The sequence below is a fragment of the Coffea arabica genome, chromosome 8e (assembly GCF_036785885.1).
Source record: "Coffea arabica cultivar ET-39 chromosome 8e, Coffea Arabica ET-39 HiFi, whole genome shotgun sequence".
Classification (NCBI taxonomy): Eukaryota; Viridiplantae; Streptophyta; class Magnoliopsida; order Gentianales; family Rubiaceae; genus Coffea; species Coffea arabica.
The window spans coordinates 42634734-42660553 of record NC_092324.1 but is presented as its reverse complement, the minus strand read 5'-3'; the positions used below and the strand labels follow the sequence as shown (position 1 = coordinate 42660553).

The following is a 25820-nucleotide window of genomic DNA, read 5'->3' as shown; positions in this document are numbered from 1 at the left end:
TGGAGGGTACTGGGGTAGGTCCACTTGACATTTGTCAGGTTTGGTCCAATTGGTGTAATTCTTACTTTTTGTTTTCTCTTCCTATCGATGCTTCAGAGTCACAAGGGGCAGCAAATACGTAATAATGGACCTAAAGTAAAATTTTCATTATGTGCAGTTTTCTGGAAAGGTGTAGGGTACAAAAACATAGTTTAAGGTTCCTTTATTCATACATAAAATGCTATATCTCCTCAACAATCCAACCGCTCTAAGTTGTTACATCAAATATTGAAGGAACATCAGTGAAGAAAGGCATATTCTTTTGCTGAAGGTCATCACATTCTTCAGGCGTTGCCGTTCTTGGATCAAAAGGTCTGCGACCCGCAACGTTTAAACCCTGTTTGATGCAACCCATCCGCCTAGAATGCAATACTTGCTTTGAAGTAACTGGCAGCCGAATAGACTGATAATCTTCAAGGGCTAAATTTAGATTTTCCACCCCCCACTTCTGAAGGCATTTGCCTAAAACTGCAGCATCCAATACTGACATGTTTGTGCTTCTCAGACCATGAGGAGTTGTAGGATGAGCTGCATCTCCAATCAAAACTACATTGTCCCAAAAGATTTGCTTCAGAGGTTCACAATCATACATGACATTTAGGAAGGGTTCTTTGGTTTCTTTTATGATCGTTGCTAATCCTGGGACCCAAACTTTTTCTGCTGCCTCATGCAGCTGCTCAATCATGTCGCTGCTAACTTTCATGGTCACTGAGTTTCCCTAAGTAAAAAGATCAAGAAGTACATCAGCTTAGGCATAAAGAGCTAATTGCTTTTCTCATGTTTCAGTCGAACTTGCTTTCATTCTTTTGAAGGTAACATTTGATTGAATCAGTTATATTGGGTTTGTCTTAGATAGTCGTATAGTTATGTTTCCATTATTTGAGAAGGTAACATTCATTTCCCTCTTCTCATTGTGCTTATGAGGGAGGTATTATTTCATTTCCCTGTTTCCTTCACTCCTTCAATGTTGGCTGTCTTAGAGAAATATTAAAAAAGGAAATGTCTAATTCTGATCACACAGTTGCAATTTGTTCTGTTAAGCATATTTTAAAAAATTTGGATAATGATAGAGAAGTCATTCCTTGGCCCTTGAGCCAATAAGGGAGGAATCAGAAGAATCAGAAGGACAATATTCGCATAACCCTATCATAGCTAACAAGGCAAAATATCAGCCTAGAAGAAACACGAACCATGCTGAAACAAACCTCTTTTGATCAAAAAATGGTAGAAAAAAAGATTACCTTAAGTTCTGGCTCAGGTTGATTGATATACCAAATCCAATTGATCCGTTGGTTCAATAGTTCGTAGATCACACTGTGAGTTCTCGAACTCAAATCAAAGTATAGGCATTTCCCTAAATCTGGGTATGCCTTCTTGAGGTCCAATACAGCTTCTGCATGCTTGTTATTTGAGAAATCAAGAACACCCCTCCATGCAGTGTAACCTGAATATCTATGAACAAGATAACAATGTAAAAAGTATCACATACAGGAAATTTAAGGCAAAAAATTAAGATAAAAATTTCTGACATTACTATTTACAGACCTCAGCTTAAGATTGGGAAGGAAGCTCTTTCGAATGCTGGAAAGACAGCCATCAGCAGCAATAAGTAGATCACCTACTATGTCAATTGTGTCACCGGTTTCAAGAACTTTACATTTAACTGTGACGCTAGTTTTGTCATCAGAGATGCAAAATGAAAGGAAATAGTGCCCCCACAAAACAGTATCAGATTGTAGTGCATTGTATAAAAGGCTATATAGATCAGTCCAGTATGCTGCTCTAAAATTGAAGTTTTCATCCCTTGTCAGAGTCCAGCTGATTTTCTTTTCTCCATCAGTTGCTTGGTTCTACAAAGACAGAAATAGAGCAAGTCAATTTTAACTGAAATGATGAATTAAACGAGCCCGTAGTTTACATATAAGATATCTTTCTGAAACTTAAATTGGCAGAATGGTTACCTATAATACAGGGATGACAAATGCAGTATCATCCTTTCCATAAAAAATGAAAATCATGAACCACATTTTTTAACTGATGGTGTAAGTGATGCTATTATGCTAGTTAAAGTAGTCTATCTAGTTTATATCATACACAGGCAAATTAGTAACAGATTTTGCAACAAATGCAACCCTACAATAGCGGTATGATATGGTTTGGTTTACTAGAGACGAATGCTTTTGTGCTGAAGAAATGTCTATCATCTTTTGACCAGAGTCTTAGCAGGGTAGGCAAGAAAATTGAACAATGCATCTGTTGCGATCAAATGCACTGGAAACGCAAAGCTCAGAGATGACTATTCCAAGCTTATATAACATTCTAAATTGCAGTAAAGCTAGCTTCATTGCTAACTCGAAGTTGAAAGACTTGGAATCCATCTTCCGAGTCCCATATCAACAAGAATATTCCCCCACATCATAATCAGTTCCTTTTTGCTACTAAAAAAACTTGCATTTTAAAAATAAAATTGGAAGATTTGTGTAGTCCCGGTAGTCTACACCATAATGACTGACAAACCAAGCCAACTGAAAGTTCTCCGCTTCTACACAACCCCTTTCCAAAGAAGGACAGAAAGGAAGTACTTAACAATCTCTGCAAGACTGTTCCCACATTGAACAACAAAATAAGTCCTTGCTGAAACTCAGATTAGCATCTAAGCAATTCCCTTAAAACAGCCAATCCACAACATCTTAGAAGTTAATATGATCCAATAGCAGTAATTAAAATCGAGAATGAACCAGTCCGTTCTTTCAAAATTCAAATAATTTAAGACTCACAATCAACAGGAGCAAACAGGAAAATAACTCTTCAACATGAAATTACAAAAGGGCATTTGTTAAACATACTTGATCAATAGTGAGGGGCAAAGTGGAGTTGTGGAGAAGCTGAGGGTTCCTCAGCCAAGTCTGAATGATTTTCTGAGCCGAAGGGTCAAGTCCGAGTCCAGCACCAGTTGGGCTTCCACTTGGGGGTGCACAACTTTTCTCCAGCACCACAACATCCCATCCTGCTTCAATCAGAGCATGTGCACAAGATATTCCTGCTATGCTTCCTCCCACCACCACTGCCTTGGGCTTCCTGCTATTCTGCCACCCCTTCATCTATTATTACTTATAGTACAATATCTCTTTTTTTTGTGCTTGTAATTTTTCTGGAACGGAATTGATTAGAGCTATATTGGAAGGTGATGTGTTCCATCGGTTAGTTTGAGGTCAAGAAGAATCATCTGAATACTACAAGAAGGAGATTCTCCTTTATATCCTTTTCTTGTCTCTCTTTTTGCACTTTTACAAAGTTTTGGTCTCAAATTAATTTTTTTTCCTTGTTTTTAAGCTAACTTGTACTCATTAAATTCTTCCCTTTGTCATTATTGCACGTGCAGTAATGCTAATTCTTTAATTAAACATATTTGCAAGGAAGTATTGTAATTTTGGTTCCTAAATTTGAGCGGCGAATGGTCCATAATGTTTTACTGAAAAGAAATTTGGTCCCTAAGATTTTTTTTTTGAGGCTGGTCCTAAGATGTTCAATGCTAACTAAAGCCAGTTTAAGCTAGGAATGACAACGGCTTGCTGCCCCACCGCCCCCCCCCCCCCGGGGCTGCCCACCCACATGGGCTAATAAAAGTGTTAAGTGTAAATGTATAAATGTATTAATAAATATTTCGTGTTAAGTATAAATGTATTAATGTATTGTGTTTAGTGTAATTAGAAATTTAGTATAAATATATTAGTAAATTTAGCATAACTAATTAATAATTTCTATAAGTATACATGTATAATTATTAATATAATTGATAATATTAATTATATTATACATACTAATATACATTATATAATACTTATTACTAATAATATCATTATTATAAGTTTATAACTAATTAAATTAAATATTAAATATTTAATTATATATATTTAATTTTTTCAATGGGTGGCTGGTGGGGGATGGAGTGGGGATATACTCCCCTACCCTCCGTCTCGTTTTTTAATAGGGGAGAAAAATGCCGCCTTCCCCCCGCCTACCCTCAACCCCCATCCCAATCATGCCCGCCATCCCTATTTTAAGCTGTTAAGCGTCAGTTGATGAAATTGAAACTTAATTAAGGTTAAGCAACCAACATATCAAGCCAAATATAGAGGTTTTGCTCCATTCTAGGCGTACTATATCTCTTCTTGTTTGTTTTGATTTTCTTGACAATACTCAAAGAGAAGTGATTGTTTGAAGTTTTTTTTTGGGATAATTTTAGGAACCTCCATTGAGGTTTCTCACAATTTCACTCGGCTCCCATTAGATTTAAGTAATTACACTTGCCTCCCTTGCTATAGTAAAGTACTTATAATGGCTTTCATTTGGTAGACAATTCACGATTTAACACAATAGACATATAAAACCCAAAAAAAATTCCTATTTCTCTATCTCGCATCTATTTTCACTCCTCTATTTCCTTGATATTATATTGCTATGTCCTCTTTTTATTATCTTCAATTTTATGGATTTTAGCAAATTGAAATTGCAAAATCGATAAATGGAGCAGATTATGTGTCAAATTAGAAGGAAACGAAAAGGTTCACAGTGATAGAGAAACAAATAATGAAATTAATGATTAAAATAGAAAGCTGAACCAAAAACATGGAATTTATCATATTTTGTCTGTTATCAAGAAAAATGTTTGTAAAATGTCAATACTTTGCAGAAGGATTTCTTTCGTTCAATTAGTAATTGTTGGTTATTATTTTGTTGTGAAGGTAGAATTTATTCTCTACTTCTTAGATGTTAATATTTTGTAGGATTAATCACAAAAACTCCCCCTAACGAATACCACTTTTGCACTTTATCCCCTAATGTTATTGTTTTCTCATTTTGTCCCCTAACGATTATCATAGTTAGCTCTTAGGGATAATTTCAAAACCTCCCCTAAGATTTCTCATAATATCACTTAGCTCCCTTGAGGTTTTTAAAATCTCACTTATTGGAATCATACAAGTATCCTAGTGAATGTTGGCCACACCATAATTTCTATGGATAGGTTCTAACTCTTTCAATTTACTTTGCATGGTCTTGTGATTTCTAACCAGGATAACACTAATTAAGAAGTTGTATTTATGAAGACAATAATTTTTCGTAGTTAAAAATGATGTTTTAATATATATATATATATATATATATATATATATATATATATATATATATATATATAGAGCTGCGTACTAGAACAAGAGAGAAAAAGAGGCCTACATATTGGTATATCATAATTTTGTCTTTATTAATATGCTTGGACAAACATAAATATTAATCAATAGTGGAACAAAATAAAATTCCTTTTGAATTAGTCTATGTCTACATCATATATGTAAACATAAGAACACGTATCCACATATTTCATGTCTACGTTTTGACATGTGAACGTAGAGATGCATATGTCATTATGTAATTAGGATTTGTTTACAAAAATTAGTCATTTGAAATCATGTAAAATAATTGAAAAATAAAATTAGTTTTCAAACTAATATAGTTTTAGGTCATATCAAAAAATTATTAGACATATTAAGTTAGTTATAGACTTGCAAGACAATTTTTTTCTCAATTCCCGATTGAAAGATATATTAGGTCATCAACTAATAATTGATATTCAATTAATTATACTGAAAAGCTCAAGTAATACTCAATTAACACCTTGCATCTTTGATTATTTTGGGATATCAAACTTTAGGAACATCTTTGACACGAATATCACCAAAATAAATACATGCAACGTGCAATGCACGTACTCTTGCACTAGCAACATAAGAGAAATGTGCAAATATTTTAAGATAAAACCAGAAATTTACTATATGAAAGGTCTCCTCATTCAATATTACAAAGTCATACATTAGCCTTTCATCAAAACGACCTAAGCTAAAACAACAACTTCAACTTAAGCATGTATTCCAACATTAGTTGAACTTTATATATTGAAGTGACAATTATGTTAATCCAATATTTCCTAATTTTTTAAGTAGCAAAGGTTTGGAAAAGGGAATAAAAGATCCTACAAGATAAATTATCTAAAAACAAAATAAGAATGCCATCTAAAATATATTTCTCTAAAATATCTAAAATAAATTGAAAAAGTTTTGATTTTTTACTGGAGTAATTTCAATGGAGCCAAAATTGTGATGTATCAGTCATCTCTTTGTACAAATCCTTCATCAGATGAAGGATCACGAACAGGGAACCTCTAGTTCCTCAAGTTCTTTTCCTAAAGCCATTTTGGTTTTTCTCAAAATAACGCTACTATAAGTGCTACTTAGCATGTCTTAAGCTTATATATACATATATATATATTACAACAACGATAACATTCCTATAATCTAACCTATGCATAAGCTTATATACCTCCGTCCACTTTGGTTTTTCGCTGAATAATACTACAACAAATGCTACTTAGCACACCTTGCACTTATATGCCTCTAGCTATTTGGCACCATGTAGCACCCAAAAAAATGAATTTTTCTAATAAGTACTCGATGGACACTTGTTAACATATCTAAATTATAGTCAATCTACCATGTACATGGACACATTAACAAACATTACTCTTCCTTACATTTATATGCTCTCCCAAATTAATTTTATTTTTTCAAAAATTTAGCACATGAATTACATCTTAACGAGTGCCCAATGGTTGGGCACTTAGACAGACCAGAAAAAATTATATGTGCAAGCAATTTGTTTTTTCCCTCATATTTTTAGTAGTTTTCGACACAACTTTTTGAGGGCAATTTAGAAACCTTGAGGGATGTTTTTGAAATTATTCCTTTTTTTTCTAGTTGTATCTTAATTTGTTTTAGTTTGCCTCTTATTTCAATTTGTTTGAGCCTTAGCAAGGGAGTTTTTAATATAAGCTGGTTAACATATATAAAACCATGAAACGCTCGGTGATTTTTAATCAACAATTGAGTAAAATGCTCGGCATGCCATTTAATCCTTCTCGTAGTAATTTGGTTAATTTTTTTCTTGCCACAACGATAACATTCCTATAACCTAATATATCTTATTATATAGGGAAGAGAAGTCTAAAAAGACTGTGTAAAGAAGTTAGCAAATATACAGATCTAACTAGATCAAAGAGATAAAGTCCCTCTTTAAACTGTAGGTCAAAGGTTCGAATTCCACTTGCAGAGAAAAAATCCAAAGGAGATACCAAAGCACCTCTTTAGTCTAGTTAGATTTGGTCAAGTGAGATAAGAGTGATAAGTCATAATTTGTGCTAAATTTATAATTATTTTTCCCTTTGATTTTAGCCAAATATTATCTTAATTGATATATTCTACTTATATTTGGTATTTGGGATTAATTGCAGGAAGTGGTGAAGAAAAAGTACTGAAAATCGTCATTCCAGCAGACTCCCTGATAGGTTGGCGTGCCCACGCCTAACTCCAGCTTTCAAGGACGGATTCTCGGGATAATTTGCACACGTGAAAGTTTCCAAAGCTGTATGAAGCAGCGGACTTCAATGCTGAAAGGCAGTGGGGCCATTTCAAGAGTTAAAGAAAGCTATCTATAATAGGACTCCTATTGTTTAGGAAAATTGGTACCCCAGCACCAATTTTGAAGGAGAGAAATCCGGATGGGGATTTGTTTATTCTCTCTGGTGGGCCTAGCCTAAAAAAAAAGGAATTTCCTTCATCCCATTGAGTGGCCCAAAAACGTAGAGGATTAGGAGACTTAGTGAAGGCTTGTCTTTAAATTGGTTTTGACTTGGAAAAGCTAGGGGGGAAGGTACGGAGGTCAGGGACTTTTCCTCCGTAGCCGACTTTGACTTTTATTTGGCCAGGAACAATTTTGTAAGGTTCGAATAGCCTTTCCGCGTGGGTTGTTCTCCATTAATGGAGAACTAGTTTCTCAATGCTAGTCAAGGGGCACAACTGAAGATTTGGTTCAACAATTACTGTGAGATCTAATTTATTTTAATTGCTTCCTCCATTTATTGGTATTCATATGTTTCCTGCTTTTAACCGTTATAGCTCGTGTGGATGATTGATTAGTGCGCAATAATTGATTATTCATATAGGCTATTTTGCTAAATAGAGGTAATTGAATCCGTAATTGTTCGTTACCTCTATCCCAGTAGCAACTGGCGTAATTGGGTTTATGTCAGGGAAACATACGATCTAGTTTAAACAAACCCTCGTAGCGTGTTTGTTAATTAGGATTGGGCCTTTCTAATTACTAATGCAATCTAGAAATTGAATCCTACGGTCGTACCTAGGGTTGTTTTTGGGTTAGAGAAATAGCTAACGGTCGTACCTTAGCTATCGATAAATTAAGGAAGGGTTGGTTGTTTAGCGCGTGCGAGACAACTAGAACCAATCTATTAATAAAGGTTGGAATTATTTTTGCATCAATGATCAGTGCATGAACCATTTCTGAAGTATACCCTTGGCTAGAGTTTCTCTCATTTATTTCTTTTAATTAATTATTTTCTGCAGTTAATTTGTTTAGTTGACATTTGATACCAAAACCCCCCACTAATCTTGATTTGAAAAGAAACAAATATCTCTCCAGTCCCTGAGGAGACGACCCTACTTACCACTGTCTACTAGTTAGGGAGTTCAGTTAAATAATTAATTCAGGTATATCGGATTAAGCAAACTCTTCGGGAACATGGTGAATCAAGTAACCCATTGCACACCTAGAGTCCCTGCTCCAGTACTCGAATTGATTACTAGCTGTTTCAGGTGGTAGTTAGGATTTATTTATTATTATTGCACAGGTTCGGCACCTGTCAAAGAGTTTCCATATTATGTAAATGGACATTTCTTTCAATGGGGGGAAAAGGTACCAATCGTGAGACTTCATTTTAGAAATAAAATTTCATTATAAAGTACAATTGTTTATGTAAAAAGTGGTATTAAATGAGGAAAAACGAGTCGGGAGATTGTTTTGACATTAGGTTTCATATTAACTATGGGAGTTTGAATTACTGCTTTAGTTATGAGACCCCAAGTGCTTATTGCCACATTGGTGGGACTTATGGGAGGAAATAGAAATGGTATGTATATTCGTTTGAACCCATGGACTATCATGTAATTTGAATTAACCATTTTAAATTTATAATTCTATTTAAAAAATACTTGGGTCAGCCAGCTTGTGGACTCGAAAAGGGATAATTACTCAGTATATTGTCCAAAAAAAGAAAAATCGGACATCTATAGGTCTGACAAGGGGTATGTCCCCAACTATTGCTGCCCGGCAGCAAAACCCAAATTTTTTTTTAAAAAAAATTGATTGGCTGTCGGGCTGTGTCAGCCTAGCCGCCAGTTGTGTCACTGCTGCCGGGCTGCCAACCCGACAGTAGCTACATAACTGGACCAAAAAAAAAAGGCTGGCATAGCTTTGGGCATGGGAGTGGATTCCCGTGATTTGTCCTGATGTATTCCCATGTTCAGAAATTGGGGATTTTCCTAGAGGAGGAAGATGGGCCGCCGAACAAATAGGGGTTGACCCTTCTAGCCAATCCAACACACATTATCGAGAGCAGCTAGCTTTATTACGGATGGATCAGGTATTTTCTCTTATATCTCAATTAATTATGTTTTATAGTAATATCGTAATTTTGGTCCACACCTAAATAATTGTTAGGGTTAATCACATTTAATCTCCTTAAGGTATACCCCATTTCTCAGTTTACCTCCTAACCTTTAATTTTGCTCACTTAACCCCCTATAGGATAAAATTGCCCTTACATAATTTTGACTTTTCATTTACCTTGTTTTCCTTTCTTTTATTTCTTTTTCTCTTTCTTCTTTATTTAATTCTTCCTCTTTCCCACAAAAATCTTTACCTTAATGATTGAAATTAAAAAAGAGGAATTGCAGAGATCTATCTTCTCCTTAAATGATTAAAAAAATATTCAAATCACTTTCCTAAAATATAATTTTTTTAGCCTTTCAATTTTTTTAATTTTGGGTTTTCCTCTTTCCTTTCTAGTTTCTCATTTTATTTCCAAGAAAATATTTTAAGATGAAATTGTGACCTGATTAATAATCATCAATTGAAATTTGTGACACGTGGCATTATACAAAAAATCAAAATTAGTTTTTGATACCTTTTAAACCTTCACCCAGAAATATGCAATTATAAACTCAAAACTAAAATTTTCGTTGAAATGGAATTTTCTATTAGGAAGGATGAAAGAGAGAAGAAAAAGAAAAATAAATAAAAGAAAGGAAAACAATTTCATCTTATGATATTTTTTTGAGAATAAAATGAGAAACTAAAAAGGAAAAAGGAAAACCCAAAATTAAAAGAATTGAAAGGCTAAAAAAATTGTATTTTAGGAAAGTGATTTGAATATTTTTTTTAATCATTTAAGAAGAAGATAGATCTCTGCAATTTCTCTTTTTTAATTTCAATCATTAAGGTGAAGATTTTTGTGAGAAAGAAAAAGAATTAAATAAAGAAGAAAGAGAAAAAGAAATAAAAGAAAGGAAAACGAGGTAAATAAAAAGTCAAAATAATGCAAGGGCAATTTTGTCCTATAGGGGGTTAAGTGAGTAAAATTAAAGGTTAGGGGGTAAACTGAGAAATGAGGTATACCTTAAGGGGATTAAATGTGATTAACACTAATTGTTATCGTATCAGTTTATTTGGATGACATATAGCAATGGTATACTGGCTAGGCTACCTGATTACTGCAAACGAGGAGAGTTCATATGGCGGGCAAGAGTCCCTCTTATATTCTGGCACATCATCGAACTATATTGTTCTGATCGTGTCATGCGTCAATTTGGAATGAGGCAGGAAATTCCGGAACCAGTTGACACTAATCAGGGTGGTTTACACCAATTGGATCTTTCCGGTTATTCGACAAAAAATTGGGCTGATTTTCATAGTGGTTGGATAGGATACTAGAATGCACGTGCAAATGTAGAGGTACCTGGTGTGCCCACAACCACGTTCAGGACTTCGAATAAGTATCTCGAGTGGTATTACAATCACACCATTCTGTACATTACGCCTCCTATCTAGCAGCATGCACAGTTTGAACAAATGTTGCATGGAGTTTCTGGCCAGTTTGAGTATTTAGTAAGTTACTACTATCTCAAAATTTAATTAATTTACTATTGGACAGTGATTGGTAATGGTTTCTCCTTTTTGTATATGTCGGATGGGTACTATGCAGTGCATTGACTGGCAATCGCATGACGCACTTGAACTTGATGACACTGAAGGTCGATTTCATCCACGCCTTGCAACCATTGTTGATGGGGCATATGGATCAATGCAATACCTCCAGCGCTTTGATCGCATGGTTGTTGGTGATTTGATTCTTTCGATCATAATCCTCCCATGTCATAAGGAATTTCTATCCAAAATCGCGTGCGACATGTCCCTACACAAGGTGGACCATCACCTAACAGAAGTCAACGGCACAGGCATGGCTTGCAAGACGAAGTCATCGGGGAGATGAGTATTCAAAACACCGAGGTGGGCACTCAGTCTCGACACAACCAAACGGTGGACCATCAATTCACCACATCTGTGCCTTTGACGATGGCAGATACCGATGCTATGCCACCTAGATAGAATATATCGGCCATTAGCCCTCAGGTCACATCATTCCCGTACCCACCGCATATTGATCTAGATGCCACGCCTTTGCCACAGTTTCCACCTTTTGGTACACATCCCACGCCCTCTCCATATTTTCCTGTATTTGGTGGACAATTTCCATCCTCATCACACGAGCCTCCAATTGGATACGCTGCCACTGCAGCAGCCTTATCTTCTGCTTCTGAACTATATCCAATATTCACCTTTCTTAGCGGAGCGGGTGGTACGTCTCCTATTTTAGACCTTCCCGATTATTACATTCTCGGGCAGCCTATGACCGTACCTACGTCGATCCAACCTGTATCTACTACTGGATGCGGTCAGTCAGGAGATTTTGTCACGTATTGTTCTCAGAACGATTATGATAGCAGTACGACTGCAGAGTCGGTTGAGGAGGAGGACGTAGGACTTGATGCTGCTTCCATAGATATTGCGCCTCCAATCGATGCACCATAGGAGCCAATAGTTCTTCGTGAACGTTGCAGACGACAGCCCAAAAGATTTTGCTGTCCGTCCACAACATCATAAAAATCCCTTTATTTCTCTTTTTCAATTTCTCTTCCGGTCGACATTGGAAATGCTCCGTTTTCTCCAACTTAATTGATATTACCCAGAGGAAATATCGCAAAAATCTGAGCTCCTCTTCAAGGGCTTCGATTTTTTTCCTCAAGGCAGCAATCAAATAAACTTCTATTTTCCTTCTTAGCTTTTGGACTACAACAGACTTCTTTTTTCGTTTCCTTTCTTCCAAGCCAAGCCTGGAGCTTAAAATATCCTCTATAATGTTTAAGAGCATGTCAATGAATGGAATAATTACTTCAGTGCTCTCAGATGAGGTAACTCCAGATCTTGAAACCTTGGAAATAATAGAATAGACTTGTTTCATATCTTTCTTTATCAACTTCAATTTCACCAGGCTGGAGAGCACAACTTCTTCTGAAACTTCAATCAGGTAGGTATCTGGATTTGGTTGGAAATCCTCAGCTACTCTTCGAAGCGCTGTCCTTAGAGACTTCAAGAAAACTTGAAAGTCTTCATCTTTGACCTGCCAGTTCGAGGTGCGATCCACGACGCCCATCAGAAGAACCATCATCAGATTGAACACGCCAAAAGCATCTGTTATATGACGAGTCCAATCGTTGATATCTTCATACTTCCCTGGATCACTAGGATACACTTCGACGCTGAGATACGTCCATATTTCCGTGTATTTTTCCCGTTCTATCTCTTCATGATTGCTGGGTAAAATGTTCATCTTGGATAACATGGAAGAAGAAGAAGAAGAGGAAGAGGAAGAAGAAAAAGGTTGATCGTTTAACTATTCTTTCTCAGTAATGTTCAGACAATGGCCAGCAAGTGGAGTATGCTATGTTTGTAGAAGTAAAACAACTTCAGTGTGGAATCAAACCAAGAAATAGCGGGACAAAAGCCATACTAGGATGTTTTACCCGGAAATCTCAAATTTTTCTCAACGTCTCATTGGGAAAAAAAAGGATCAAATGCCTGGAGAGCAAAATTGTTCATATTTTGGTTTCAGGTCTTCATTGGACTGCGGGCTATGGTGAATTTGTTTATCATAATCTTTTCATATTGTTAATTAGCAGATGGGCCATGGAGGATTATATTATATGACATCTTTACTCCTTGTCAATGTGACGGGCATCAGTGTGAAAAGATGTCACCCGCATGCTAAAACAACTTGTCCGTAAGTAATTGTAGACTAGTTATTCACCCATGCATATTTGCACAGGTATCTTCTTTTTTATGGTAAATTTTTTTTTAAAAAATGAAATAACTAAATAACTATTTTTGAAATATTCAAGATACCACATAGAAGACAAACAATGAAGCTCAGCAGAATGAAAATAATCAATTCAGGAACAAATCAATTATTAGTTTCCGGTGAATCTTACCCGTGATTCAATTTTTTACTCACTCTAGTCAATGGTGGTAAGGAAACATATGATTCAAGAATGAATATATATATATATATATATATATTTGAGAATTTACTAATATGTGATTACTTTCACAAAAGATAAAGAACAAATAAGTTAGTAAGTGAAAATCTATAAAAGGAAAAAAATGAATTTTCCTTTAATCTTGTGAATTGGAAACTGCATGAAATGATTAGAATGTATTGACTTGTAATTGACTGATTCTAAGGAAAACAAAACGAACATAGTTTGTTAGAGTTGGAATGGATATCTTAAATTTTGTATAGGGATGGATAATAAAAAAAAGAAAAAATAGACAATGTAATTTAGAACCTATAGATTAAAGGAAAGTAACAAATTTTAAATGAAAGAACAAAAAAAATAGTAGCAACACGAAATAATAGGAAAGTATAAACGTAGAGTAATAAAGAACTTGTCTAAAATCTGTGGTGACATGGACACGCTTTGGCCTATAATAAGTTGCAAACAAAATAAATTGCAATAGAGAAATAAAATAATTATTGGAGATAATCTAAAAAAGAATGACTAATTAGACAGTCTAAGTAGATTGGTAAGAGTAATATACCAAAAATAAGGGATAAAATTATGGACAAAAATGAAAGTTTTGAAAAATTTAGAAGTAAAAATGAATAAGCCAATTATTTAAGCATTCTTCCTCAGCAATGTTCAGAAAATGACCAGCATATGGACCCTTTTTGTAATACTAAAACAACTATGGTGTGAAATGAAACCAAGAAATAGTCAGAAAATGACCAGGACTAGTTTGTAATACTAAAACAACTATGGTGTGAAATGGAACCAAGAAATAGTAGGACAAATGGTATGCCGAAATTTACTGAGGCTCTTGAAACTTCGCATGTTTTACTCCTAAAGCCTCTAACTTTTCTCTACTAGATCAATGTGCTTTTGAGAAATTGATCAAATGCCTGACGTGCGAAATCCAACATGTATCATGTTGATAATTCAATTCAGCACTTAAATTTAGTGGATTCAGATTTTAATATATTTAGACGTATTTAATAACCAAATATTGAATATCTTAATTAATTAAGTGGCTCTAAATTGTCTAAGCAAAATTTGCTCAAAAAAATAAGTGATAAACTGTTCACTAATCACTTAATGTAGAATATGTTCAAATATTAGAATTTCAATGCTTCACAATTTAATAATTTAACAGAGTCAAATTTTAAATTTCAGTTTTATCAAATGCATCCTTAGTTTTGGGTCTTCAATGGAGTGCAAGCTACAATGAGTTTTTTTTTTAAAAGCAAAATATGAAATTTTATTGATAGAGAACTGGAGATTCAGTGTGAATGGATGTGAATGCTTACGATAACAACTTAGTCACAAAATAAATAATCACAAATGGTTGGATGAATACTAAGGTCTACTGGATGGATGAATACTGACGTCCAGTTAAAGTTAGAATTAATTAATGGATTAATTTTAGTTTAATCCTTAATTGCGCAATTTGAATGAATCCACTATTCTCATCTTTTTATTCTCTCATATTAGCAGGATTTTCTTTAAGTGACTTCAAGGTGCACGTTTGGGGACAAGAACTTAGTACAATTATATTTTGTGTGGTTTCGTTCAATCATTATACATGTTTAATTTTTTTATGTACAAATATATCATAATATTGTATTAAATATATATCAAATATTTTATTCATGTACATCACTTCTATTCTGAATACAAAATGTAATTGTAGATGAAATAATGTGAAAAAATGCAATAATCGGACCGAAAATCATACCAAATTCCAACAGCACTGGCCCTTTCCCGCACGTTTAGTATTTTTTTTGGGGAGGTGGGGGGTGGGGTGAGGGGAGTCTTCTTCACTAATTGGGTTGAGGAAAAATTGGAAGACACTTCTCACTAATTTTTTTGGATTAAGCAAAATCGTAGGCTCAAGTTTTTCAAAGATTTATTGATGATCTTCTTCTTCTGGTGGAGCCCCCGGGGGAGGAATTGATGATGCGATGGTCAATATCAAGCAAACAATTTCGTATTTATACAACAAACTTGTATACAAGCAAGTACAGTGCGAACGAAGGGTAATAATTAGGAAAAAGGGTACGGTTGATGGATGGAAAATCCTTTTCAGATTTTGAAAAGTTGTAGGGAAGATCTCTAAGTTGTGAACAGGAAAATCCACTGCAGAAGTAACAAACAAGTGAATATACAAGAAATAATATGAATTTATTGATTGTTTGGCAAATTCCATTTAGGTTTTGTTTTTGGATCTTGTAACTTTGTAAAGACATGGTGGAGTTCACACGTGGAAGACAAGTTTTTGTTTTAGCAGCGGAATCAAGGAATGATTCTTGAAACTTTACAGTCTGGAGATTGGCTAATTTATGAGTGAACTCTGCTCAACCTATTTTCATGTCTAAATAATTGTTAATGATGAAAATTTTTATTTTCCATGTGTTGAATCAAAATAATTTTCTATGATTTGGGGCTATCCATAATGGTTTTCTAAAGGTTTTGGAGCTTTTAAATAATTACCAAGTAAGAAAAATCAATTATTTGATTCAAGAATTCGAAAGAGATTTCTCACCATTTTTGCTTCCTAAAATTATGGCTCCTAGATCTTTTTTTAATTTGGTGGCTTTTTATTCTGTAGATTTTTCTCAGCCAACTTATCCAATTAGCATGTGATTTAAAAACCTCTTTTATGTTAACTTTTGTGCCCAAATTCATTCCTCAATCATCTTGGATTAAAAAAGGAAGTTCACTTCAAACTCAATTTTTATCGGCTCCATTCTTTCTATTTTTCTAACCCTTACCTTCCAAATCTGAGATCCTAATTTTCTTTAATCTATCTAATCGATATATTTTGTGCCTCAAAATACCTTATGGTACAATTCATGGTCTAGATGCATGCGCAACAAATTTACATCAGTTTATTCATTTCAATTTAATCATAAACGCCTTTTTTCCTTCCCAATGCCCAACGAACATTTTTCAACTATGACCAGTGATACAGCTAGAGTTAAAATTAGGTGCCAAGCAAAATTTCTGTTTAATGGAAAACTTTGCAAATTTCTTGGTATAGATTCCTTATTTTTTGTTGGACTAAGAATGTGAGGAAGGGAGTGGCAAAGAGTGGATGATGTTACCAATGAGAGGGAGCTTGTGGGGTAAGGGAAGTAGCACGATGGGGGAGAATGTGATAGGAAGGAATAACAATGTTGTGCTTGATTTTTTTTTTCTCATACGAAAGAAAGTTTGAATAAATTTGACTTCGATTACTATTACGAATCAGGACATATTTTCAGGATCATAAGCCGTTTACAGAGGTTTTTAAATGTTATGCTTGGTGCGCTTTTGGTAATTCTTTTTTGTGTTTTGTTATCTTTTTTCATTTTTTTAACATACTTTAAGGTTGAAGAAAAGATATATACATACAATATTACTGTATAAATTTGACACTAAAATAGTACTCTATTTTTTTATTTTAGCCTTTTTTTTACATAACTATTATAAATAATGTATTTATTATTATCATCATCTTAAATGTAAACCAGATAGTAAAAAAATAGTACACTATTATCATTATAAATAATTTAGCCTCTTCAAGTCTAGAGTCTTCTAGTAAACACCTGATAGTAATCTCAACGTTGAATGTTTGGTGAATATCATTTTTATAACTCCTGATCTCCTCGATCCTTAGGGTGTGAAATCAAACAAGAATGCCGGATGTCTAAACATTTCCACTACCTAATCAATATCTCATTGGGAAAATAGTCAAATTCCTGATGTCTGCAAAATTGGTCATAATGGACTGCGGGCTATAGTGAGTTTGTTTATCATGATTTTTAAATTGCTAATTTAATATGATTCCTTGAATAATAGTCAAAGTGGTGAGCTTCAATGTAAAGAGATGTGAACGCTGATTTTTCTTTAATAAAACATCATAATTTCATTAAAATATACATTAATGACAGAAGTTACATCATCAAACATACACAAATATCAAAGAACAGATTTAAAGAATGAATACTACAGATCTTATACGTGCTTGCTTTAATTTTCATTGCTCAATTTGAATACCAATATTAAAGGAGAAGCAACACGGATTAACTTTAATTTCATGCTTTCATAGCTCAATTTGAATCAGTCCTGGTAGAATTTTCATCCTTCCACATTCGTAGAATTTTCTTAGGTGACTTCGCCGAGACGGACTTAAAAGGTGCACATATAGTAGAAAAAAGAGGGTCTTGTCCACTAATGAAAATTGGATTCCCAAAAAAATTGGCCTAGACTGCCCGGTTTGCATAAGCGGGTTACTCTTTTTTTTTGGTCAGCAACGATATATTTGTATAACCTACTCTATACTAATCTAGGGGGGAAGGGGAACCTAAGTAGGCTGTGGTAAGGGATTAGTGGGTATACAGACCCAACTAGTGGGCATAAGCGGGTTACTAGCTGTTGGATTTAGGCGAAATCTTTGCCCAAATTTCAATTCATGTCTCTCGAAGATTAATTGATGGTCATTATCAAATAAAGATTTTCCTATTTGTAAAACAAAACTTGGGTACTTGCAAGTACAGTGCGATTGAGGGATCAAAATTCGGCCGAAAGCTAAAATGGTGGAGGCAAAATCTTTTTCAGATTTTAAAAGTTATAGTGAAAATCTTGAAGTTGTTAACCGAAGAAATCACCAAGAAGAAATAAACCCAAATCCTATGTAACTTAAGCTCAGTCAACCAAATTTTAATGTGATACACATTATTACTAATTAAATTGTTCAATGTTTGGTAGACTGTATTTAGGTTTGTTTCAACCACCGAAGATGAAATAAACTCAAATTTATATAAGCTTAACTCAATCGACCAATTTTTGTTACGATACACATTGTTAAAAATGAATTCGATCAATGTTTAGCAGATTGCGTTTATATTTTTTCCCTTGTCTTTTGTTGGGGAGGCGGGGGGTGAGGGGGGAGGGGGGAGGCTTTGTATGGACAAAGTGACAGTTTTTTTTTTTTTTTTTCAATCGGCACTTTCTTATAATACTTCTAATTCTATGTTAACCTATCTTAGAGACGGTTCAATTGGATGAGAGAGAATGGATAGGAACTAAATTATTATTGAACCAGAAAGATACACTATATGCCCGTTTGGATTTGAAGAAGTCACGTATTAGTATAGAAGAAGTGACAGAACACATTGTACACCCGTTTGAATTTAGTAAATCCACGTATTAGTGACAAGTGATAGGAGATAAGAAATATTGACTTTTCACTCTGTAGACACCAAATTTTTATCAATTTTAATATTTTCCTCGATTATTTTCTATTTGATGAGTCATTTATTTTCATGTGTATTTTTCTTATATTTGCAGGTTTATTTTAGCAAAAGAAAAACAAAAAAAAAATCAAAAATAAAAAATAAAAAATAAAAAATAGAAAATAAAAAAAAAGGGCATATGATGTCTAGTCATCATGATTCCCTGGACATCATGATGTCTAAACATCATGATCCCATCTTTTGACCGAGGAGCAACGGATGGAAATTGAAAAAAAGGCTCCAAAATTGCGTGAGGAGTCCCTGGAGCTCCAACGGACAGAAAGAAAAAGGCTCTCCCGAGCTCTTCTCAGAAGCTCTGAACAGACGAAGGAAAAAACTGCAGAGAGGTCCTCGGGAGCTCAGGGGACCGAAAAGAAAAAAAACACCCCTCATTTGCTCCCTCTCTCAGGCCTCGGTGCAGAAGGAAAATTTGCAGAGAGGCCCCTGATTCACTCTCGCATCTCTCCCTCTCTCGGACGAAGGCTACGGACAGAAAACAGAGAGGGAAAGAAATTTTTGCAGAAGAGATCCCTAGCTCAATTTCTCTCGGTGGAGCAATGGAACAAAAGAAGGGAAGGAAGAAAATTGCTCCGAGGACCTCGACTGAGGCAGAAGCAGAAAAGAGAAGGAATTTGCAGCAGAGGTCCCTGGATCATCTCCAGAACTCTCTTCCTCTCTCTCGGACTTGTGTAGAAGAAAGGGAAGAAAAAAATCTCTCGGCTCTTTCTCTCAGATTCTCCCTCTCGTTTTTTTTAGCAAATAAAACACTCACTCTCAAATTTTCTCTTGGACAGGGCAAGGCCAATAAAAATGATTGGAGCTTGCAATTTCATCAAATTCTAATCAAGAGACTACAATCTTCATTGAGGTATTTATTCTTTTATCTTTTTTCCAACTTTTTCCTTTCTTTAATTTATTAAATTAAATACATGATTTGATGTTTGTTTGTCCCTTGGCTTCGTTTGTTGTTGTTACTGATGTTGTTGAATTTTTGGGGAATCCATGAATAAACATTAAAAAAAATGATTTCTGTGAATGCATGATAATTGTTTGAAAAATGTGAAAAATGAAAAAAATGAATTTCAAGGGCTGTTTTGCTTTATTTTAATTTTTTTTATGTTGTTTTCTTGTCAAATAAAATCATACTTATATTGTAGGAATTGTAAGGAGTGTTGTAGTATAATTTTTATGATTTTTGGTGAAAATTTGAGTATTTTAAAAATAATAAAAATCGTGGCTGTTTCTGGCATTTTGACTATCTTCGAATTGTTTTCTGTACAAACTAAATCCGGATTTGGAATCTACTCGAAAAATCGAGTGAAAATGTGTGTTTTAATAATTTTTGGTGACCGGAAAAATTGCCGGCGATCGGTAACCGGAGGCACCGTCAGCGGTAACCACGGCCACCGACAGAATGTTGTAGGAAAAGTTGCAGAAGTTGATTTCCGAAGCTTTGCATGATAATCCGGAAAATTTGCGGTTCAGCCCCCCCAACTTTTAAATAATTACATTGTGGCCCAAAAGCTTTTGTAATTGAACCAGTCATGTCTCTATTGAGTTTTTATTTTCTTTTTCATATTTTAACTGTATTTCAAGTATGTTGTTTCTGTGATTTGAGGGTGTAATTATATTTTAATAATTTTGATAGATTTATTATTTTGGTTGGGTTTGATAAAATAATTGGAGTTTTTGGGTTGAGATTTGTTTAGTTGGGTTTTGGTATAAAATTTGGATCATTTTATTGGGTTTTAGAAATGGGTTTTGGTTTATTTCTTGTGGGTTTGGGTTGGGCTAAGAAGTCAAAACCCATGTATTTATTTGAGTTGAATTGAGTGATAAAAAAGACGGGCTGCCCATTTCTTTTCCTTGGATTTTCAGTTGGGCTGAGAGGGTTTTCTGCCCAAACAAATAAATAAAATGACCCAATGGCCCATTTCCTTAAAAGATCTGGTTACGAAATTGCAAATCAGTCCCTGTACCCTAGAGCATTTTCTCTATGGCCCTAATGACTTTTATTACTTTCAATTATGTCCCTGTTATAATTGCAAATAGGTCCTTTAATTTTATTTTTCTTTAATTTGGACCCCATATCTTTGTGATAATTGAATTGGATCCCAAAACTTTGTTTATTTTTGCAATTAGATCATTAACAGATTGGATTGCTTAAATAGAAGTTGATTTTCTTCCATAATCATCGATTACACTTCATTTAAGTGTTTCAATTGATTGATTTCATTTTTATTTCCATTTGCTATGATTTATTTGTTATTTAAATTGGTGCCTTGATGATTTTGTTAATTTTGGAGGTAAATAGGGCAAATCCAATTTCCCATTAATTACTACTTCAAGGGAGGTATCTTCTTGTATCATTTTAAATCCTCTTATGTGCTCCAATGTGTTTTATTGGCAATCACATGTTTTGAGTGTTATTCTTTTATTTATTATTATTCTTTTCTTTTTATTATTGTGATTCATTTTTAATTTCATTTATTTTATTTTATTTTATTCTTGATTATTTGAGAAGGCAATTAAATGTCACAATTGTAATAGTTAGGTATTTATTTTAATTATTTATTTTATTTCCCTTTTAGATTGTAGTAGGCTTCCCCCTAATGTAATAGTTAGGGCTTGTTTGCTTGTTTACTTGGTGTGATTTGCGTGCTTCTTGCTACGTGTTACTGTTTTTCTCAGGATATTTGCATCTAGATATTATGCTTACATGTTATGTGTTACGTGCTCTTATGTGTTTATTTATTTTAATTTATACTTTATTTGTTTACTATGTATTGTTAATGCATAACGTCACCACACTAGTCCAACGCTAGTTGTGGCTTCTCCTTCTATTTACTTGCTAGTCCAACGCTAGTAAGGATTTCTAGAAATGGGCTAGTCCAACGCTAGACCCGTATATGGTTCATGCATTAGATTCATTGTTGTATGATATTCATTACATTTTCATGCATATTTTATTTTTTAGGATCTTTTCTCATTTGCATGATATTTTCTATTATATTATCCTCTACCCCTTACCCTCTACATATGTTAATCATATCATTTAGAATTGCATTTCATTTAAGAAATTGTGGAATAAGTTAGTTCATTCGCTTGTTCATATTAGAATAATTATTCTTTGAACAGGAAAATGGGTTATTATGACTTTTTTTAGTTTAAATATCCCATTAATCCCTGTATGATAAAATTATGTCACGAGTTTTTGTCTCCCGTACCCATTATGATGCATCCCTATTCTTTGATCACTTATATCTATGTATAGAATTTAATTTGCTTCTTCTGTTTATTTGATTTCATCATTTGCATATTCGTGACTCCTTCAAGGTATTGTTTTGGCCTTCGCAATTAATGCGATTGATACCAAGTAAACCCTTGAATGAACATTTTGTCCCTCTCGATATTTCTATTTGCATCTATGTAGAAAACATCCAAATGTGATAAATTTAAAGGTTAGATTAAGAAAATTTTGACTAAACCACGCAACTAGCTTAGACTAGGTTGAAAGGGTGCCTTAGGTTTGAGTTGATTGAACCTTTGCCTTCCCTTTCTTCAACCGTGACTCCCGAACTCATTTTCTCTTGTTTTCAAAGACCTGGAGTTGTCTAAAAGGGTTTTATATATTTTATTTTTGTTAAAAATATTTTTGGGTGACTTGGTACACCAAAACTCAATATCAAGTGGCGACTCCTAATTTTTCTTAAAAATCCTTTTCAGACTAAATTTTGGACCCAAATCGTCGCATTTTTTAAGTCCCATTCTTGGTCCTTTTTCATTTATTTTTTTAATAAAATCACATCTTTTTATAAACTCATTTTATTTTCCCATCGGAAAAATGGGGCGCGACAACTCCCACAAAAACACTTTATGACCTTAGTGATGGTCAACGGTCCAAGGAATCATTGATTAAACCAAATTGATTTGTTACGTAAAATTACTTGTGCTTCTAAACTTCACTACTCATGCTGAACTCTATTCAACCAATTCTCATCTTTGAATATTTCTTAATTTTGTAAAGTTACGCTTACCGCGTGTTGATTCAAAATATTTTTTAAAATGGTCCAAAATGGTTTCCTTATGTTTATGAGACTTTTAAATGATTTTTAAATAAGAAAAACCGATTGTTTGATTGGGAAATCCAAAACAGATTTCCAATTATTTTTACATTCTAAAATCCGCATAGACTTTTAAAATCAAGTAGCTTTTTATCTGTAGATGTGAAGCCTCGTAATTTTCATCCAATTATTATTATTATTATTATTATTCAATCGTCTAATATAATTTTAAATAGACAAAATAAATAAATAGGACTATCAAGAATTTTATTCTTGACTTACTAACTCCACAATATTGTAATAATGGTGTCTATGTGAAATCCCATTTTTTCATCCAAATATTATTATTATTATTATTATTACTCAAGTGTCTAATACAATTTTAAATAAACAAAATAAATAAATAGAACTATAAATATTTTTATTCTTAACTAATTAACTCCACACTAGTGTAGTAGTGATGCCTACATTAGTGGGTGGCTAATTCATATTGGCGAGCTGACAAAGATGAGAGTTCCATTGGTAACTTGCAACCTAAGATATGACTACTACACTTGACAAACTAGCCTAATCACCGGCAATTCCACTTCTTTTTCTATCAAAAACTAGAATATATGTGAGAAAGAGCAACCCTTTTGTAGGAAGTTCGATATTAATAGAAAAGAAAGCAACTCCAAGCCTCCAAACAAGTAAATATCTTATAGATAATAATTTTTCCTTAAGATTTGTAGGAATTTCCTTCTTATAGTATATTTACATAAATCATACAAGCAAATGTCTCCTTTTTTTTTGAATTATTGAAAAATTTATGTTGGAGTAGGAAATTTTCTTTGGTTAATTATGTAAAGAGTTGGGGAATTTATTATTGATGAATTTATAGAAGAAATTAAACAAATATTCTGGTCTAAGACTTTTTTTAGGCTAAATTACAGCTGAGGGCCATAGCTGTGAAAGCATGAGAATGGTAGGGTGATGGAGGTGATGATGTTTGATGAAGGTGGTTGGTGTTTAGGGTTTGATAGTTAAGAGTGTGAATTGGAAAATTTGGAACAAGATGATCCATTTTTACAAAACGGGCCGTGTTGTTACAAGTCCATCGGGTCAAATTAAAATAAATAAAGTGGGGGACCAAACTTAATTGAATTTGGGTGTCTGAGAAGAATTGGGCCAGAAGGTGCTGGGAACAAATGGTTAGCTGTAACTGAAACTGGTTTTGGGCTAAAAGAAAACTTAGGCCTTAGTCTAATTACCATTGCTTCATTGGACTCAAATAATAATAGGCCCAGTAACAAGTGGTTTACTTGGCAAACATTTGATTAAACTTGTTTTCAACAAATTAGGATAAGTTAACTAATTATGGAATTCTTGTTATTGACAGTTGTTCCTAAAGCCAAATTCAGGCGCGATAAAAACATCCTTAAGTGAGTAGATTGAAGTAGGTGCTGCTTACCCATTTGTGATTTTTTTAAATGTTAAATATGAGTGTTTTCAAGTGAAAGTCTTACTTTTTGATATGTAAAATGGATCATGCATGTTTATTTGAAGTGCCTTGCTATACTATGAAATATTAATTGAGTGGATTTTTATGAAATGAAAAATACGCACACGATGCATGAAATGAGTTTGTGTTATGAAAAATTCTGAACGGTCATGAAATAGACGATAGGGGCGATAGTATTGCTGTTTTATGACGATCAAGTGAAGACCATATAAAATGCTCGATCGATTATGGATAGTCAATTATAGCCATGTGCCGACTTATGACCTATGTAGGGTAGATCAAGTGAAGATCAAGGAATATGCTTGATCTATCAACCATCTAGAAGGGGTTAAACTTTAAACTGAGTACTCAAAAGTTGACTATTGCATATACTTTATGAGCTATATTTTATGAAATGAGATGACATGATTGACATGTTATATGATTTATGAGAATTTTCTATGAATATAATCATGTCATATTTTTGTGTTTCTATATCACGTTCGGTAAGGCCACCCCTAGATCCTACGGAAATAAGTGCCACAATGGACGGGGGCCACTTATGTGTATGCCATTCACTTCTCAATGAAATATGTATATACTCCAAATGTTTTTCAAATTGATACATGCATGCATGATATTGCATTCAAATTTGCAAATATATAGTATGCATATAGCTACGTCATCCGGCAGTAGAGTAAGTGTTATCTACTAAGTGTACGTCGCTCAACTCACATTTTCTTCATTTTTTTTTTCTTTTGCAGATTAAGAAAGCAAGGTCATGGATGTTAAGAAGATAAGTGAGAGGTAAATAGATAGATATTTCTACTCTGGGAGTATAGAGTAAGATATTTAGCAAGATGTATTGAGTGAAGAGTATTTTTTTTTTCTATATTTATAAGTTTTAAATTTTAATGAATTTTTGTACGTTATAATCATGATGCTTTTGTAATCGTGCAAGTAAGGTCTCACGAGTACGACGTGCCATGTTACATATCTGGTCCAGGGACTGGAATTTGGGGTGTAATAATAGATTTTTACTAATCAACATGTCTGATTGATGCTTAACAAACTTCTCTTAAGTTAACTGTTTATGCTAAGAGTCAGACTAAGATCTTCTTTGCCTCTCTACCTCTCCTCTTCTCAAAGGCCTCCCTCTTGGGGAGAAAATCTACACCATGGACTCTCTCCCATGAATTTCGTTTTGTTTTATTTTTCTAATAAAATCTCTTTTAAATTTTCTTAATGAGAGCTTCTATTTCTCCTAAGGAATCCTAGTGAGAATTTTCTATTCTCCTAGGGTTTGTGTTTCTTTTTCTTATTTGTTATTAAATCTAAATTTATTTCAGATCTAGTTTTCAAGTCTGAAATTTTTTTGGAT

General features: G+C 33.9%; 1 protein-coding gene and 1 long non-coding RNA gene across 2 annotated transcripts; one reads left to right on the top strand and one right to left on the bottom strand.

The window, feature by feature from the left end:
- Window positions 1-125: 125 nt before the first annotated feature.
- On the bottom strand, window positions 126-3359 carry LOC113702666 (uncharacterized). The gene is made up of 4 exons (XM_072061716.1): window positions 2886-3359; window positions 1585-1889; window positions 1281-1491; window positions 126-757 (listed from the first exon to the last, which is right to left on the bottom strand). Exons 1-4 carry the CDS (start codon window positions 3138-3140, stop codon window positions 248-250), a joined length of 1281 nt encoding a protein of 426 aa, XP_071917817.1. The 5' UTR covers window positions 3141-3359; the 3' UTR covers window positions 126-247.
- A 15721-nt stretch (window positions 3360-19080) lies between these two features.
- Window positions 19081-25487, top strand: LOC113704293 (uncharacterized). Its single transcript, XR_011820075.1, has 2 exons — window positions 19081-24394; window positions 25204-25487. It is a non-coding gene; the product is annotated as an uncharacterized lncRNA (long non-coding RNA).
- The last annotated feature ends 333 nt before the right edge of the window (window positions 25488-25820 follow it).

Excerpts from the sequence above, each read along its gene's own strand:
- LOC113702666 (XM_072061716.1), bottom strand. The coding sequence starts at position 3,140 with ATGAAGGGGTGGCAGAATAGCAGGAAGCCCAAGGCAGTGGTGGTGGGA. Across the intron at positions 1,492-1,584 it reads CTTCCCAATCTTAAGCTGAG|ATATTCAGGTTACACTGCAT; the intron begins GTCTGTAAATAG and ends TCTTGTTCATAG. Across the intron at positions 758-1,280 it reads AACCTGAGCCAGAACTTAAG|GGAAACTCAGTGACCATGAA; the intron begins GTAATCTTTTTT and ends CTTTTTACTTAG.